We start from the raw sequence: 19,295 nt of genomic DNA, 5'->3' as shown, positions 1-19,295 counted from the left end.
TGGTAATGGCTATGCCCTTAATTTGATTTGTGATGGAAGGATCATTAAATCCCACTGCAGTCTATGGAAAAGTTAACAATTGATGTTTTGGGCCAAGACCTTCTTGAGAAGGGTCTCAGCCCGAAACAAATTGCTTTTCCATAGATGCTGCATTCCTCAGCATTTATGTGTTGCAATAGACCTTTGCTTCCCATTTTCCTCAGATATACTGCAGGTGTGTATGGTATCTAATGGATTACTGGAGCACAAGCTAGTTTGTACATGTGACTATTGTTTTCTCACTCCTCCTGCACTAAGAAGCCAATTTCCAGTCAGACACCACAGTAATTATATTTTCTCCCAATGCACTGTGTAAAGACACAGTAGGCAATAGACCATTTACCCCTATCATGAGCTTCACTTGGCAGGTCAGATCGACAGCTTGTTTGAAGATCTTTGATGTAGCTTTGCACAATGAAGGAAATGTTGCGTGCAGGAAGGCAACAAATGTATGTTACATTTGAAATAGTATATTCTGCTTTAATGTGCAGTTGCCCAAAGGTTCGTAAAACTGCAGTTATTAATGTTTCCATCAGCAGAGACTTACTCAACTTTTTGAAAAGCACTTAGTAAGATGGCACCTTTTCATTGTGTTGTTTTTTAAGACGCATCAATCAAGGTCTAAAACTTTTTGCCGTAATTACTGTGCTAGAACTATTTCAAATGTATTGACAAACAACAATATCTGCAGACACTGGAAACCTGAGCAACATACATAAAATGCTGGGGGATCTCAGCAGGCCAAGCAGCATCTATGGAAGAAAGTACAGTTGACGAAGGGAAGATTTAAACTTCTTCAGGGTAGGCATCTCTGGAAGAGACTTTGCAGAGTAGTAATCCATCCTGCCGAAGGGTTTTGGACCGAAACATTGACTGTACATTATTTCCCATAGATGCTGACTGGCCTGCTGAGTTCCTCCAGCATTTTGTGTGTGTTGCTCAAATGTACTAACTCGCTTTTTGACTGCTGCAGAAGAATGGAATTATCGAAAGTGAAATATAAAAGCTGAGAGCACTACAATTCTGCTCTGTTATGGTTTTTCAGAAGGAGTGAGAATGCTGTCCTAGCCTTTTGGTTAGCAAAGATTAAACTCATCTGCAGAGATTAAAGGTACTGCAACAATACAAGATATAAGTGCAATTCCTCAACAAGATTGCTGTTTAATTTCAGATGCATTATTAATTTGGTTAGATTATATTTAAAAATGAGGTTTGTTAAAATGTTGCACCTCTTACATTTATTGATCAGGATGGATTTGGCATATTTCTCGTCTAGATATTAAACTGGTTAGAGTTATGTATTATCAAATAGTATTCCATTTCCCGCACATCCAACTCTTCCTTATTTCTTAGATGGAGTTCATACAAATCTTTAACTAATGGTGGTACCTTGACAAAAAAAAATGTGGTCAGGTGTCAAATTAGCAGACGTAAGATTTTAACTTGCAAGGTCGTAGGCAAAATAAACCATGCTCACTTTACAGCATTTTAAATTTAAATTGATGTTAACTGTTTTTTGACAATGAGCCAGATGACCATGGCCATAGAATGTTACCAACTACAGGAACCCACCAGGTGTTGTTTAGTAGTATTTCCCAAAATTCTGAATTTATAAAGGTGCAGTAGGATGGGAATACAATCACTTCTAAGCTGCCCAAAGATAAGCTGAAAAAAAAATTGTCCTGACATCAGTGGATTAACATTCTGGTAAATATTATTGGGGAAAATACTGCCTTTACAGAGATTTCAATTAGGTCACCAGAGCTGAATAAAGTGTGTCTCTGTGTGTGTTTGTGAGTGAGTGTGTGTGTGTAATCTTTTAAAAAAATACACTGTCTGAAGTAGAATGCCGGCTCCAAAATGTATGGATAACCTCTGTCAATTATTAACGATATTACCAGCTTCCTTAACTCTCTTGACGTTTAAATTTCCACATGAAGCAGCATAGATGTTAGGTTCAAACATGCATCCTCCAGGAAAGCCATGAAGATCTCAAAATTAGGAATCAAGAGCTAGGATTGCTTCTGGTGTCCTCAGCTCACTTAGATCAGCTGTATTCCGTGTCAGTGCAGCAGGCAGGATTTCAGAGCCACTAGAGAATCAGTATCGAAGGCAGCCACAACACTTTAATCTCTTGAAAATATACTCCCTTCATATTTTATGAACGATGCACACCTCATTATAATATCAGGCAGTGAAGTGTGATGTATTCCTACCTGTCAGAAACAGCGCACTTGGTTCTTCCTGGCAGTTCCCTTTTCTGGTGAGATTACTGTGTGTAGAGAGGCCCTTTAATGTGGAAAATGTACTATGCTTATGGCTATAGTTACACGTAGGAAAAGAAACAAACTGTGAAACTTTAAGTTGTTATATTACTGACATATTCTTTACCAGATGATGACCACTTTATGGAAGACAAAAAATTGTCTTTCTACCACTTAAAGAGAACTTTTATGCATAGACACCCAAGAATGGGACTGTGTTACAATTAATTAATAAGGACAATATTCATAGAATGTGCTTGTATTCGGTTAGATAAAGGTAAAGGAGTATTTAGTTGTGGTATTTATGACTGAAGGATTTGAAAGGATATAACAAGATATGGCCAAATAAAGTCAAGGATGCAGAGCTTTATAATTGGAACTTTAAGATACAACTCAATACAAAAAAAAAGGCAATGGAAAGTTGTAGCATTTGCCACCAAAATTTCCTAGATTGATAATCTTTGCCAAAGGAAAAAGAAAAAAATCAGGGTAAGAATGCAGGGAAGATTTGTTTCAGTTCAGGTGCAATTGATTCATGGGTACTTCAAGCTTTCTCCAGATCCCATGTTCCTTTACCTCTAAAAAATTAAATTTTAATTAAGCTTTATTAGAGCAGTTAGTATCTTCATTTTGTTGTAAAATGCGAGCTATATTCCAGTTGAAATAATATAATCTAGGATGGTATTGGGAAAGCATATGCACAACCATGTGCTATGCCACATTAATCCCATCTCTCGTTTATTTCACTCTCCCTCCCTCATCCTCCCAACACATACTTACTTGTTCTTCCTGGAGACAGCAACTAGTTTCATTTGTAAGCGACAGGAACTGAATCCATTTTGTCCTCATCTTTGAGGACAATCTCTATACCACTGCCTACCCATCCATAAATTATTTTTCTATCAAATTTACAAATACCTTGCTAAAATTCAAGTACAATACATTCATAGCCAAACTAATCAAACCGCAGGGCCCCTTACCACAGAAAGCTTGATTTTCAGGATCTTGAACTAGCTCTATTTGATTTTTATCCACATGTTGAATGATCTTGAAATGAATAATTTAATAGTTTAACCCACAAAAGACACCAATGTTTCCAGGTTCATTTTCACTCTTCCTTTAGAAATGATAGGAGCATTATCTTCCTCCCTTTGGATTGGACGGTCCATGTTAGAACGCTGCAAGGCTCATTGAATCCCTTTGAGTTTATTCAAATCTTCCAGAACTGGCACGTACAGTGTCATATATCTTTGCAATGGCCTCTGAATTTCTTCTCCTGTAAATTACCTTGACTTACTTTGTAAATAAAGGGGGTAAAATAATTTTGTAGCATCAATTAACATGCCTGAATTGAAATTTAGCAGTTATACTCCATACCCCAGCTTTCTTTCTCTACTAAATCACATTAAATTTTTGTCACTTCAGAGACAGTAAATACTGAAGCACTCTCAACTCTTGGCCATCTTTCTTCATGTCCTTTAATATTATCTACACAAGTTTCTCGGCAGTCCTGTTCCATCATGGAGAGTGTTTAATCTTGATACCTTTGCTTTGGAAGGAATTCACTATTCCTCCTTGAAGCAACTCCATTATTTTCTCTAGACTTAGCATGATGGTTTTAAAATTCCATTAATAGGCTTCCACTTTTTTCAACACTTATGTTGGAATTACGTAAGTCAGCTTAACTCTCAAAAATGTCTTTGTCTAATTGAAAACATTATTTCTCCTTAGGTTGCATTGGTTGTTATTGCAAACAACACATTTCATGGTATGTTTTGATAAATGTGATAAATAAATCTTGGGTTGAGATGTGGGGTTAGTGGAGTTGGTAAGCAGCTTCTTGGACTACCCTATATAATTAATTAATTCTGTATAAACTATTAAGTCTACTCAAAATGACTGTATCAGGTCTTCCCTTTTCTTGCCGTCTTCCTTTTGCCACAACGCTCCCGTAAAAAGAGCATCGATGATAAAGGCAGAATGTTAGCAATCGCAGCATATCACCTTGAAGAACTTGAATTGGACGCTCTAAATTTTCACAAAAACATCAATTCAAACCTGATGCAGAAGACATGGTGAGTGAATCAGAGAGACACTGTCAAATATTCGTGTGTAAATACTGAAATTTGAATGTATGTCAAAGGATTACTTCTATGAATCCCATTACAGAATATGCAGGACATCAAAATACTTCATTAAAAATTGTAAGTAATTTTTATTGATGACTCTGCATGTTGAATCAAGTAAATTGTATCTTTTGTGCAAAAAATAATTTATCTATTCAAAATTGCATCCATTCTTATACGTAAAGATACACAAAACCCATTGGAAGTCATTATAGTAAATGACATGAAGGACGAAGGGAGGATGGTGGGAAAGGCAGGGAGTGATGCAAACGAGATGCAGGAGAGTCAATAAATAAGTTATTGAAAGAATTAAGGGCATATTCCTGCCAAGGACTGTGTGGAAATGAATGGAATAGCAACAAATCAGACCAGTTTCAAAGCTCCCTTTCTCTCTTCAGATCTCTGCTTCTCATCCTTTTTTGAGATGGTACTTAAACCCATTGTTCTGACCAATCAATCACCATGTTTTGCTCTGGGTTAGTATCTTCCTGATTATACTTCTGTAGACATTTACTATTTCTCGTATTAAAGGTACTATATAAATGCAAGTTATAGATCAAATGGCAAATAGGAGCCTAAGAGAAAAAAATCTGTTTCTTTAAAGTGGTAATAACACAATACTTACTCTGAAACTCACTCATTCGGAACTTTATCAATTTACTGACCGATCTGCAGACAAACAAGACTGAGTACAGTTCCCCAACCTCACTCATATAGCCTAGTTCTCAGTCTGACTCACTCCTTCAGGATCATACATCAAGGGTTTACCTTTCTGCATGAGAAGCACTATCGCTGCCAGCCAACATCCATCATTCCAATGTGCTTGGTTCTTGTAGAGGCTAGTGGAGGTATTGGTGATGTTTCGTCCACCTTAGCTGTGCCAGCCTGTAATCGTTACTTAGCATCTAAAATGTGGAAGGTTCCAAGCCCAAATCCCCACTTCATTGTTCTTTAAGCCCTGCCGCTCCCTCATGTGTTTTTTTTTTAAATTTCTCATGGAAACATTTTGTTCATCAATTCCTCTTTGCCATTACTTATAGCTGGGGCACTTTTGAAAGCTCTACTGTTGCTGCAGTTGAGAACTTAGCCAAAACTAGGCAAGGCTGGGCTAAATTCTCTCATTTTCACTCCCATTAATCCTGCTACCTCACAGGGTAGGCTAAGCCCCTAATATCATAGATATATACCCTCTAGCTACACAGTCATAGCTATCTGTCAAAGAACACTAAATGCAAGACCCAAAATAAAGCAAACACTATACTGGAGATTGTTGGGATAAAAGACTTAAATGTAACAGAGAACTCAAGAAAACCAAGTGGGGGTATATGCTCCTGAAACCAATTTGGATGTACTTAGCAAACACGAGGAAATCTGCAGATGCTGGAAATTCAAACAACACAGACAGTCGTCAGGACTGTCCTGATGAAGGGTCTCGGTCCAAAACGTCGACAGTGCTTCTCCTTATAGATGCTGCCTGGCCTGCTGTGTTCCATCAGCATTTTGTGTGTGTTGTTTGGATGTACTTAGTAAGTTTTTCCTCCCGTCATTATTGCCACATCTGAGTCAGGAAGCACTTTGGCATACAAACATCACTCTACCACATTAGACCACAGGTTAAATGAAACATTCAAAAAGAAAACAAAACACCCTACTGTTACCCAGACACAAGGATAAGGTTTTGAAGGTTCTTCTTCAAAGGCAGAACATTTCTTAAGTGGAATAGTGAATAAGCAATGACTGAATCACTGACAAATAAGAGCACATTGGCACTTGCAAACCTGGGAACAGAAATTCAAGGATGTACTCAGACTGTGTAACTGGTAGAAGCTGAGTGAGAGTAGCAGCAATGCATTACTTTGTAAGGAAGTTTCTCAGGGAACACCAAACACAGAAATACAAGAGTTGTTTCACCTTGTGCACCACGTTACTGTTTAGAGACAATGAAGTAGAGAAGTTATGCAAAGGAAAGCTGTGTGCTTGAGTGTATGCGGTGACAACTTTTCAAACTTTGTACGTACATCAGCATCAGACATGGGTGGGGCCTCCTCCATATCTACTTCATGTGTGTTCGCTGCCCGGGCTGTTCCTTTGGTTTCACGATGCATTCTCTCACTTTGTTCCTGTGCCTGTGAAACAACATCATAATATGTCAAGGCTCTCATAGCAGTGAATGCACTATTGGTTCAACGCCAGGATTAACACTATTTGGAATATTTATCAGCACTAACATGTTCAGTTATCAAAAAAAAACATGGATGCCAGAAATCTGAAAAAAAGTGAATACACTCAGCCAGTCAGATAGTAAAAGTGGTGAGGCAAGCTGTTGGTCAGAATTCACTGACATGAACTGCTGAGTTGTTCAGCACTGAACATTGGCTTTATTTCCACTGAATATTGTTACTTCAGTCTAAATTAAAACTAGCTTATTATACTAGTTTAAAAAAAAAGTATTCTAATTGCGAGTTCCTTTCCACAATTTTCCATACAAAATTGGTGACCAACGCTATAAAAGCATGATAGTGATTTCCTTCATTCCACATGACACAACATCACAGAGGGGCACTTAATATCTGGAACCATACCAGCCTATCTACTTGCCACATAACCTCTATTATCTATTGTACCTATTATCCCTATTTTGTAGTGTACCATAAAGCACGCTTTTAACAAAGAATGAAATATACTTATGGCCAAGTTACCCCATCTTTCAAATCAGCAGAATTTGATGAATACAGTCTTGTTGGCAAAAACATAAGATCATTTTCTGCAAAATCCAACGAGGTGAACAAACAGCATTCAATTCCCTTCCATTTGGTATGACAAATGCTTCAGAACCTCACTGCCTGACTTGTTTTACCATGTTATCAGTTCAATGGTCTTCATACTAGCTATTCAAATGTTAAAATTAATTTTCATTATCCCACATAAAGAAGTCCTTTTATATCTTTTCTTAATCTTTCTTTTCTCCAAAAACAATCCCAGATTTAATTTTAATTTGGAATCATTCAATCGTTTTAACAAATTCACATTTTACTTATAGTGGGAGATGCAAATTTTCAGCAATTTACTTTAATTCATCCAATATACAGATACAATTCTGAGTGTAACTCAACTACTGAACCCCCACAGCCCTCTGCAGTAGAAGAGTACCAAAAGCTCACTATCCTCTGAGTGAAGTTTCTCATTTCCCACAGATGCTGTCTGACTGGCTGAGTGCATGTAGCATTTTGTGTTTCTTTCCTAATCCTGAGAAAACCAGATTTCCATACCACATCCTTCAGTTACACAATCAATAAGAAATGTCATGATACAGCAGTCACGACAAATTACATTACTGCCAACTGTTATCTAGGATATCTCAAGTAGAACTAATTTATAGAAAAGATAAAACTACTTTATTCTTTATTCTGTTTGTTCTCCTGCCATCAGGCAAATGTTACAGGAGCATCAAAACAAAAACCACAAGGCTACTAAACAGCTTCCTCCCACAGTCAGTCAGACCGCTAAATAGCTGCCCTACCTGACTCTGCTTTGGATACTTTTAACTTGCATTGGACACTTATAACTTGATTTTAACTGACATGTGGCTGTTGTGTTTTACTATTTATTGTTGCATTTGTTATGTTATGATTGCACTTGACCCTGGGAAACGCTGTCTCATTCTGCCCTGCAGAGCTGATGTATGGTTGGAATAACAATAAAGTTTTTGAATCATGAAGATGAATAATTTATCTAGTTTCTCTGGAGCTTAAACTAATGAGCACAATTTTTTTCTATCACCCCAACCTTTGAAAAAAGACAAATGCATCTTCATTAATTAATGTATGAGGAGCGTTTAATGGCTTTGGGCCCCCACTTGTTGTATTTTAGAAAAGTTGAGGGGTGGATCTCCTGAAAACCTGCTGAAATACTGAGAAGCCTAGATAGAGTGGACGTGGGGAGGAAGTTTCCAATAGTCTGGGACCAGAGGGCACAGCCTCGTAATAGAACATCCATTTAGAACAGAGGAGGAGGAGGAGGAGGAATTTCTTTAGTCAGGGGGTAGTGAATCTGTTGAATTCATTGCCACAGGTGGCTGTAGAGGCCAAGTCATTGGGTATATTTAAGGCTGAGGTTGATAGGTTCCTGATTATTAAGTGCATCTAAGGTTATAGGGTGAAGTCAGGAGAAAGGGGTTGCGAGGAAAAATAAATCAGCCATGATGGAATGGTGAAGCAGACTCGATGAACCAAATAGCCTAATTCTGCTCCTATGTCTTATCATCAGATTAATTATTTCCCTCTCCAGGATTTAATAATGAAGTACACTCCCAGAAAATACCGAGCTAGTACCCTATATATATGTGCAGGTACAGTCTGAGATGGCATGAGACATATATACATAAATCCTGAAAGAGTCACAAACAAGGGGCATAACTACAAAATAAGGAGCTGCTTATTCTGTTGCCATCTCTGATCAAATAATACAAGATTTAAGCTTTTACTTTGATCTTGAATTATTCCTAAAATTTCTTATTATTAATAACATTAACTGATTTAATATTCCTCACTATACACGAACAGAATCGTTGCATGGTCAACCTCTGGCTCAATTTGCAAATGCAACTTCAGTTGGAAGACTAACTGAACCTTATACTTTCTTGAACTGTTCCAAGTTTGAAAGTTACAGTACAAAACATTTACACTAATTCCATGGGATGAATTGAACTTTGCTCAATTGTATTTAACTCTCAAATATCTAAAAACATTCTATTATTTGGAATAAAAAAAAACAGAAGTTATCTTTTTAGTCCTTGACCTCCAATCCAATTTTCAGTCACTTCATTTATGCTTTGGACTGCCACTCCATCATCTCCAATAGACCCACAAGTATTAGTACAGTTAACTTGGAAACTTACTATTGATCCAAGCACTCTTTCCTGTGATGAGAGACTTACAATTCTCTTTTCCAATGTTTTTTGTAAAAAAAAACAGCGTGGGTTTAATTTTTCCAAGGAAACATGAATGCATACCCAGAACTGAATGTTTCACTCAAGTGTAAAATTAATACTCGGAAAATCTGAGAATATGTTGAACAAAAAGTTTACAATTTTTGGCAAACAGAATTGAAGTTTTTCTTTAAAACCTTGAATAATGAACATGAATTGTATTGACAGACCCCCCCCTGCTGGTAGTTTGCATATTTAATTAAGTATGAAAAGCATACTCCTGTACACTTGTGAAAAGCATTCTCCTGTAGTGTGTGGCTCCTTAATATTGAAAATATTCTTGAAGTTGTCTCCATAGGGCCCATAAGACATAGGAGCAGAATTAGGCCATTTGGCCCATCAAGTCTGCTCCATTATTCAATCATGGCTGATCCTTTTTCTTTCTCCTCCTCAACCCCATTTCGCAGCCTTCTTCTTGTAACCTTTGATGCCATGTCCAATCAAGAAACTATCATCTCTGCCTTAAATACACCAAATGACCTGGCGTCCACAGCTGCACATGGCAACAAATTCCACAAATTCACCACGCACTGGCTAAAGAAATTTCTCTGCATCTCTTTTTGAATGGACACCCCTCTATCCTGAGGCTATACCCTCTTGTCCTAGATTCTCCTACTATGGGAAACACCCTTTCCACATCACCTCCGTCAAGATCTTTTAATATTCAAAAGATTTCAATGAGATCCCCCCCATCATCCTTCTAAGTTCCAGTGAGTACAGACCCAGATCCATCAAATGTTTCTCCTATGATAACCCTTTCATTCCAGGAATCATCCTTGTGAACCGCCTCTGGACCTTCTCCAATGCCAGTACGATGAGGAGCACAAAACCTACACAATACTCGAGGTGAAGCCTCACCAGTGCCTTGTAAAGCCTCAGTATCACATCCCTGCTCTTGTATTCTAGACCTCCAGAAATGAATGCTGACATGGCATTTGCCTTCCTCACCACCAACTCAACTTGTAAGTTAACCTTCAGGGTGTTCTGCACAAGGACTCCCAAGTCCCTCTGCATCTCAGAATTTTGGATTTTCTGAGTCCACATATTTATTTCTACTACTAAAGTGCATGACCATGCATTTTCCAACATTATATTTCATTTGCCACTTTCTTGCCCATTCTCCTAATCTGTCCAAGTTCTTCTGCATACTATCTGTTTTTTAAACACTACCTGCCCCTCCACTAATCTTCGTATCATCTGCAAACTTGGCAACAAAGCCATCTATTTCATCATCTAAATCATTTATATACAGCTAAAAAAAAAGTGGTCCCAAAACAGACTTCAGCAGAACACCACCAGTCACTGGCAGCCAACCAGACAAGGATCCTTTTATTCCCACACACTGCCTTCTTCCAATCAGTCAATACTCTAACCATGTTAGTAACTTTCCTGTAACACCATGGGCTCTTAACTCGGTAAGCACCTTGTCAAAGGCCTTCTGAAAGTCCAAATATACAACATCCACTGCATCCCCTTCATCTATCCCACTTGGAATCTCCTCAAAGAATTCCAACAGGATTGCCAGGCAGGATTTTCTGTTAAGGAAACCAAGCTGACTTTATACTTTATATTCTATATACTGTACTTAAGCATGCAAAGAGTAAAGGTGCCAAAATAAATTTTGGTCGTACCACATATTGTTTCTTAATCTACAAGCATAAAGAAAATCACCATAGCGCATCAGCCCCATTAGAAACAGATCATTCTCGAATTATAGTTCCAAGCTTGTGAACCCTTTGCAGTTACCTGGTTTTCTGCATTAATTACTCTAAAAATGTGGCTTGATCTTCAGCTAACATAATCTGCCTAAACTAATAATATACAAACAATTGTACTTCACATCAATACTGAGTACACCATTTAAACAATCACAGTCTAGATTCAAAAAAGTATGTGACCGTCTGTGTTTATGCCTTCCACAAGAGCTATTTGTTCCAATCAATGAGATTAGATTGAAGGTGTAGGTTGTAGAGGTGCCCTGTCCTATATAGAAAAGACACAAAGCGAGGTTACTGACAGAGCCTGCTCTTCTAAAGAAAGATCTGTTTATGTGTACCATGCCTCGATCAAAACAACCTTCAGAGGACCTTAGAAGAATTGTAGAGATGCATAAAGTTGGTAAAGGCTAGAAAAACACTTCTAAAGGAACACTATATGTACAATAGTCCACGGCAGAAATTGTCTACAAATTCAGTATTGTTACTACTCTCCCTAGGAGTGGGTGTCCAGCAAAGATCACACCAAGAGCACAAGTGCATTTCTGAAGGAGGTGAAAAAGAACCCAATGGTAATAGCAGAAGACCTGCAAAAATCTGTAAAACTTGCTGAAGTCTCTGTTCATGTGTCCACTCCAAGAAAAACACTGAACAAGAATGGCGTTTATGGAAGGACACCATGGAGGAAACCACTGCTATCCAAAAAAATAGTGTCAAGCTTGCAAAAGACCACCTGGATGTTCCTCAATGCTTCTGGGACAATGTTCTGTGGGCAAACGAGATAAAAGTTGAACTTCTTGGTAGAAATGCACACTGCATGTTTGGAGGAAAAGGGGCACTGAACAACACCACCAAAACTTTATCCCAACTGTGAAGCGTGGTGGAAGGAACATCATGGTTTGGGGCTGCTTTGCTGTCTCAGGACCTGGACAGCTTGCAATTGTTAAGGGAAAAATGAACTCAAAATTGTATCAAGACATTTTACAGGTGAATGTCAGAATAGCTGTTCAGCATCTGAAATTTAATACAATTTGGATGACGTAACAAGAAAATTATCCGAAACACAAGAGTAAATCAACAACAGAATGGTTTAAAAAGAAGAAAATTCAGGGTTTGGAATGGCCAAGTCAGAGCCCCGAATGAGATGCTGTGGCATGACCTGAAGAGGGCTGGTCTTGCAAGTTATCTCAGAAATATTGATAAACTGAAAGTTTGTATGGAGGATAGGTCTAAATTTCCTCCTTGCTGTTGTGCGAGTCTGACCAGCAGCTACAGGAAATGTTTGGTGGAGGTTATTGCTGCTAAAGTTATTAAATACAAGGGTTCACATACTCTTTCCAGCCTAGAATGTGTTGATTAAAGTACAATTGTTTGTGTTTGACTATTATTGTGACTTAGATAAAGATCAGACCACATTTTATAATTAATGCAGAAAACCCGGCAATTGATGAAGGTTCACAAACTTTTTCTTGCAACTGTTATGAAATTACACCCTAAGCAAATAATTCACCATTTATAAAATATAGACGATTATACACTATACTTACCTACAACTTTAACATGTATAAAATTAAACTGCACCCCAGAGCAGGATTCTCAACTCAGATACTCACAGATCTGCTCTCCTGTTCTCCCCAAACTGCCAGTTCCTTCGATTCTATTTCTTCAGGACTCATACGTACCAAATAGAAAGGAACAATCTCTTCCCGTACGACACGCCGAAAGAGCCCCTGCAAAACAAAACAGTTCCACTTTATTCAACTTAAAAGTGAAAGAGTAAGAAAAACAATTAATGAGATTGATAAAATAGTTAATGTACAAAAGCAAGTGGTTTTGTGTCAAATGCACAAAATAAGTGCCAAATTTACCACATGATGCAGAAAAGATACCTGGTTCCTGGGGTTCTTTAAATTGAACATGATACTCCGGTATCTGCTCTTGTACTTGCTGTGAGTATCTTGAAACAGGGTGAAAAGCTCTTTTTCAACATTCACGGCTATCCTTCCTATTGTGTCCTCAGTTACGTCTAGATCATCACAATCATTTACCCTGGGTTGTATAAACATAAATACATTTGGGTCATTACCTTGGCAACCAGGGCAGAGCCCTCCATCTCAAGAGAAAGGATTATGCATGACATATGCAGAGTTGGGTAGTGAATAAGATTGACCTACTGGGCACAAAGGATTACAGAGAGTATAAGTAACCTATGTCCAGCAACTAAAACAGTTTATGAACTCAGTGTTTGCTCGTCATAGGTACAAACACTACTGTTAAACTGTTTAATAATCCACAGCCAAGAACTAGGAATTTAGAAACCAGTGTTTGGGGAAAAAAATAATTCAGGTAATTAAATAAACTGGGATTAAAAAGCTAGCATTATTTACAAAGACAGTTCAGCAGCCACACATGGCAAATTAAACTTAAAACAGTTACATATGCCATTTTTCATTATAGTAAGAAAAATAATGTTTTCCCAAGTGTACAGAAGTGAAGAAATGGGAGACTGACAGGCTATTGGAAGGACAAAGTAAAACAGTTACTAGAAATACATTCTGAGTGTTTGGCTTTGCCACTGGAAACAAAGCAGAAAAGGGAATTGTGCTACTATCAAAACAGTGCCTAAACTTCAGCTGACAGCATAATCAATTTGGTTTAGGAAATTAATGACGGTCCCAGAGAAGGTGGAAGCAAAGTTTACTAGAATGGCATTAGGGCAAGAAACTTCATTCATGTGAAGAGCGAATCTTACAGGGGAAAAATTTAAGGTGACAGGCCAAAGAACCAGAGGAGAAAAAATAGTCAATAGATTGATAAAATTTGGAATATTGAGCCCAGGTGACTGGTGGAAGTAAAATTCATTCAAGTACAGATTTGTTTGTGTCTGCAGAAAGCCTTGTAGGTTTGTACGGGGAAAACAGAATAGGTAAATCAACTTGATAGCTCTTGGTTGCTGGCACTGGCAAATGGACTGAATAGCTGCCTCCTGTGTGATTTTTCTTTAAACACACTGAATGCTCTCCCTCTCTTGCTTTTTGCTATGCTTAGCCCAATCTTAGGGTTAAAGCAGTTACACAAGATAACGAACAAGGACTGAATTACACCAGGAAAGAGTCTGAAAACACCTGCAAATTTTCACAAGTTTATAATAGCTACACATGGCAAAAGCTTGATAATGCATAAACTGAATTGTTCCATTTTCCTAACCAGTTTTGCTTTGAAATATTCACCTTTAACTCAGTGTCGAGAATTCAAAATCACAAATTACTGCTTGTAGCATGCTCGTTTTCTCTGAACAGAAAACACTGAACTGTTACTGTGTCATTATAACCAGACACTAATTTCTTGCATGAGAATTTTTTTGTCCATAATTTTACTAAAACTTATAAGAGAAGGATTCTGTCAAAATGCCTGTCAAGCCTAATCATGCAGAAATTTGCCACGTAGAATTACCACCCAAAGATGCTAAACATTGTTTTAAAATCAAATGATAACTCCTAAATTTTAATAATAATGAACCACAGAATTGAAAGTTACTAAAATAAATATGGAAAGATAAACTTAAAAATGAGAATTGATACAAAGATGTCATTTCAATACGATTAATCCATAAAAATTCTGCATGTTAAACATGGCCCTTTCATAGATTGCAAATTGTTCTGCATTGAATTTCTCACCTTTTACAAAGGATTTCCTTCAGTGACCGGCGAATGTTGTGGCGGATTTGGGAATTAGATAATTGACTGGCATTTTTTACAGCAGTAACCGGAGGTGGTTTATCCACTGATTTGTTTGCTGTAGACTGCTCACTTGGAAGCACAGACTGTTTTGCTGTGGGGGTAGAGTGCTTTAATGGTATTCGGTATTCAGATCCAGCAATGGCTTTAGGTGAAGACTGTGACTTAGATGAAATTGGATACTTAGCTGAAACTTGTGGCTTAGGTAAAATTTTCTGTTTGAACAAAGTCTGTTTAGCAGTAAGTTGTTGAGATGCAGGAACAGGTCGCTTAGCTACAACACGATGTTCTGCAGTATTGACTGGCTGCTTCAATGCTGCAGCTGATGGCTTTGAGGATGTAGTTTGCATACTTGCATTAGACGGTTGTTCCACAGGTGCAGGATCAGATATCTTGGTGTCAACTGGACCCTCTCGTTGAACTATTAAAGAAAATACATTTTTCCAGAGTGAAACATATTGTGTGGTGTAATATTCTTGATGCACAAGTATTGCATCTTCATAAATGTGCATTTCAATTTGACATGAAAACCAAAAAGGACCTCAAAAACACATATCTTCGGGAAACAATTATTGTGGATTCACTGATATGGTCTTAAAGCTTCAATAACATGGCCTTATGAAGCTGGCCATGCATTGCATTAAAAAAAATTGAACTACTTTATCTACCAGCAAGCTATATTTAGTTAAAATAAGTTACTGCATGGTTTCGGTAGATCATCCTACAACAGACCAGTTAGTGGTTTTACTAGCAGGCAACAGTGGACCTGTCAATATGGTCTTCTAATGTTCTACAAACTGTTGTCAAAAGAAGCCAGAAACATAACACAAAATACATAAAAATACAGTGAATACAGCCGATTATTCTGGGGAATGTTTATTGAGCATGCACTGAAATAATGCATGTACTCAATGTCAAAAATCCCACATTGGCTGCTTATGAACTTCAGTTTCACTTCTTCAAAGCAATTCATCTGTAAAATATTCTTAGAAATACCAGACTTCAAATTCTAAAATAGAATGCAGTATAACTAATCGTTTACAAATTACTATTGCAATATCTACTTATTTGAATTATAAGCTACTGAACAATGATTTCTTACCCAGAATTCATTACACTCAACTGTTAATTATACATCAGCGAAATATTGCATTTTGTAAATTTAGAACAAAATGCTCAAAAACTCAGGCCAGTTCACTTAGTTGCTCTCTCCAAGAGCACTCCATGTTCCACTGGGAAAAATCTTTCCTTTTAAATTGTGAGAGACCATAGTTCTATAGGATTTGCTTCTTGAAAGGGCAAAACAATGGTTTCTGTGCTGTTGCAGTTCTTGTATGAAACCTCTACATGTTGTCTCACCATCTTCTCAGCCTTTACAAAAACAACTATTTATAATGAACTTGAGTTCTTCACATGCAATGAACATTGATGGTTAACTTTTGAAGTCCCCTTTATGTCTCATCTTTAATCAGGTTGCATGCGTTGCATCATTTTTGAGCACTTCTGTTAGTTGGGGTGTGAAAACATTATACTAAACAAAAGTATACTGAACTTAAAATAACCAGAAGGCTCTTATCTTTCAACTTCCTAGAGTCTCACAGAACAAACCCAAGTGTTTAGCTCCAGTTGCTAAGGATTCATCTTTTGTTGTTGTAATGTTATATTTAATTGGTTTTAATTTTCTGATAACTGCTTATATTTCTCTCATTTCAGTCCTCTCATTGGGAAGTGCTTTCTCTAAAAACAAAATTGTGGCACAAGTTTAGTTATTAAGCTTTGTCAAAACTAGAAACAGCAGTTAAAAATAATTGCAACAGCATGATTTGTTAAGCTTGTGGCAGGTCACTTCCCAGCCACTTTAGTGTTATGCTGAATACCAAGTTTTTGCATTAAAATTGCATGCAAACAGGACATTGTAGCTGCATAACTGGCACATCTTAAACAGAACAAATGGATTGCTGTGAACACAAAATAAAACAGCTATGGAAAACAGAAATGCTCATCTTAATTTTAAGTGGCAGCAAGACAGGAAAATCAAGATTGGGTGCATTTCAGGAAACCCTCTCTGTTATCCCACATCTCAAACACCTTAACATTCATCACATGTTTAACTACATAACCTGAACTTACAACAGTTGATGTTATGGGCAGCCTCGAAACTTTTTCCACCTTTGCTGTGCCTACTTGTTGCAGTGTAATACATACTTTGTTACCTACCTTTGTCATTCATCAACTAGGTGTCATTGCAGGTGACCTCAATGCACAGTCTCAGTTTAGTACCATGGAATTGCAGCACCATCAGTGCTGTTGCCTTTGAGATGTTTCTCCCTCACCCTAATAGATAATATGTTCTATGGTGCTAAGGTATGAGGGGTGAAGTAATAACTCTGGCATCCAACCTTTTTCTTCAATCAGTATCACAAATTAATCAGTTAATAACCTATAGCTGTGTAGAGTTTAGCCATACTCTAGTTCATGGTAATCCTTCACTCAAATTAGCAAGGAAGGATCCAGAAGGCTAAAGTATACTGAGATACACATGGAGGACAACACAAATAGAACTGCACCATACTCATCTGGTTAAGCTCAATTTGCCACAGAGTATGCAGATCTCTGTAGGACTCATGAGTTTAGAATGAGCAGAACTGCAGTGAAAGTATATCTTCACTCTAAAGAATTTAAAATATTTGGGGTGGGGGGCAGGGGGTGTTAGATGAAACCTTACTCTAAATAGATACAAGTTGAACTTGCACTTAGATGAGCCAAGATAGCTTGAGGTACTGAGTGGCTTGCCCTGGCTCCTAATTTGTACATTAGTATTTTTTGATCTGATATCAAAGATGCAAAGCACTCAAAGAGGACATTAAAAAGCCAGATCTCACAATCAGTCTTCTTGATCTTGGTGCATGTTAAATTGCTTGTTTTTTTTCAGCATTTGTTAAATCCAGCCTTTTATACTATGACCAAAAATATTTAAAATTATTTTGTGACAGTGCAGGATAATTTCCATCAGCAATGATCCATTTTTGCCATCAGCTATTAATGATCTTGAGATTTTAACACTGAAATATATCACAGTAAACTTAATTACATTTAGTTTTGTTCTGACCAATGAAAACACTGCAAAACAAACAGAAGTTCCTTAAAGATCGTCAATATAAGTTTTATGGTGAAAAAATGCTTCTATGCATTCCTAACCGTCACCATTAGTGTTACTGCATTCATCCATGCTTTATTTTTTTCTCAGTATTTTAAATAAGCAATATTCACACAATTACCAGCAACGAAGCTTCATCAAAAATGCATTCAATATAAATTGCTATATAAATTCAATATATGGATATTCATACATCTAACTGATTTAGAACATTCATAAGGTGTAGACAGCTATTTCAATTGTTAGTACAAAGGTAAGACTATGCACTCAAGTCTTTCCTCTGTGCTAACCTTGATTTAGACTTCTTCTAGATGATAGACCCTGAAAATTCAGGAGGCTGTGAGCTTGAATGTGAGAACTAGGAACACCTAGTTGGCTACATTCCCACTACATAAAGTTTGTGGAAGATGCCCCCTTTCAGACAAAATTCTGCTCGACTATTTAGATGAATGTTAAAGTGTAGACACTGCTTATCTCAAAGATCAGGTTGTCATTCGCTAATGGTGACACCTTCACAAATAAAACTGGATTAAGCGGATGCCATTGCTGGGTGGGCGCCATAAAGATGAATAACACTTGTTAAGCAGATGTTAAATTGCTTCCATAGATCTAGTCCAACTACTCTGGTAAGATTTTTTAAGAGTCCATTTCAATTTTCATGTAGCACAGAGCTCACACAACAGCCAACATTGCCCCTGCATTCCTACTCATTCTTGCATATGGGCATCGATGCTGTAGAGTATCATCATTACACTCATTTCCAAAGTTAATGGGCATGAAGCACTGAAACTACAACTACAATTAAATTTTGATGGGTATTTCAAGTCATTATAAGTATCAGGATGGGAAAAAAATGATTTCTACATTAAAGAAATGAGTAGGTTCTATTCTGGAAGCCCTGGCTTCATTCTATTCAAATTAAATTATTTACTGAGAATGTATGATATGTTCAGCAAGGCAAGTCCACTCCAATCCAAAAAAAAGGGAACCAGAGGAGGGCAGCACTATTACCAATCATAGTTCATCAAGAATTATTTGGATGTTTTTGAACCATGGGAACAATAATTTGTATTGTGTGAATATAGCTTCATTTCCAATTCAATCATATACACAATTGCATATTTATCAAGTTGGTGACAGGTCTACTTAAGTCTTAGCACTACAGCACAGAAACAGGCCCTCCAACACATTTGCTCTGTACCAGCCTGGTCTCCAAACTAGTCCCATCTAATTGCACCCAGCCCTTTATACCACTCCTGATCCATGTACT

General features: G+C 37.4%; 1 protein-coding gene across 9 annotated transcripts in view; it reads right to left on the bottom strand.

Moving 5' to 3' along the window:
- LOC132400001 (death-inducer obliterator 1-like) overlaps positions 1 to 19,295 on the bottom strand; it is a 132,689-nt gene that overhangs the window by 33,578 nt on the left and 79,816 nt on the right. For all 9 annotated transcript variants that reach the window (XM_059981036.1, XM_059981034.1, XM_059981035.1 and 6 more), the window contains 4 exons: positions 14,809 to 15,289; positions 13,021 to 13,180; positions 12,745 to 12,861; positions 6,448 to 6,555 (listed from right to left, as the gene is read on the bottom strand). In XM_059981036.1, coding sequence (XP_059837019.1) covers positions 6,448 to 6,555; positions 12,745 to 12,861; positions 13,021 to 13,180; positions 14,809 to 15,289 — 866 coding nt within the window. The remainder of the gene's footprint in view (positions 1 to 6,447; positions 6,556 to 12,744; positions 12,862 to 13,020; positions 13,181 to 14,808; positions 15,290 to 19,295) is intronic.

Source organism: Hypanus sabinus, chromosome 9, assembly GCF_030144855.1.
Source record: "Hypanus sabinus isolate sHypSab1 chromosome 9, sHypSab1.hap1, whole genome shotgun sequence".
Lineage (NCBI taxonomy): Eukaryota > Metazoa > Chordata > Chondrichthyes > Myliobatiformes > Dasyatidae > Hypanus > Hypanus sabinus.
Note: the sequence above shows the minus strand (reverse complement) of the source record. Positions and strands in the feature narration are given on the sequence as shown.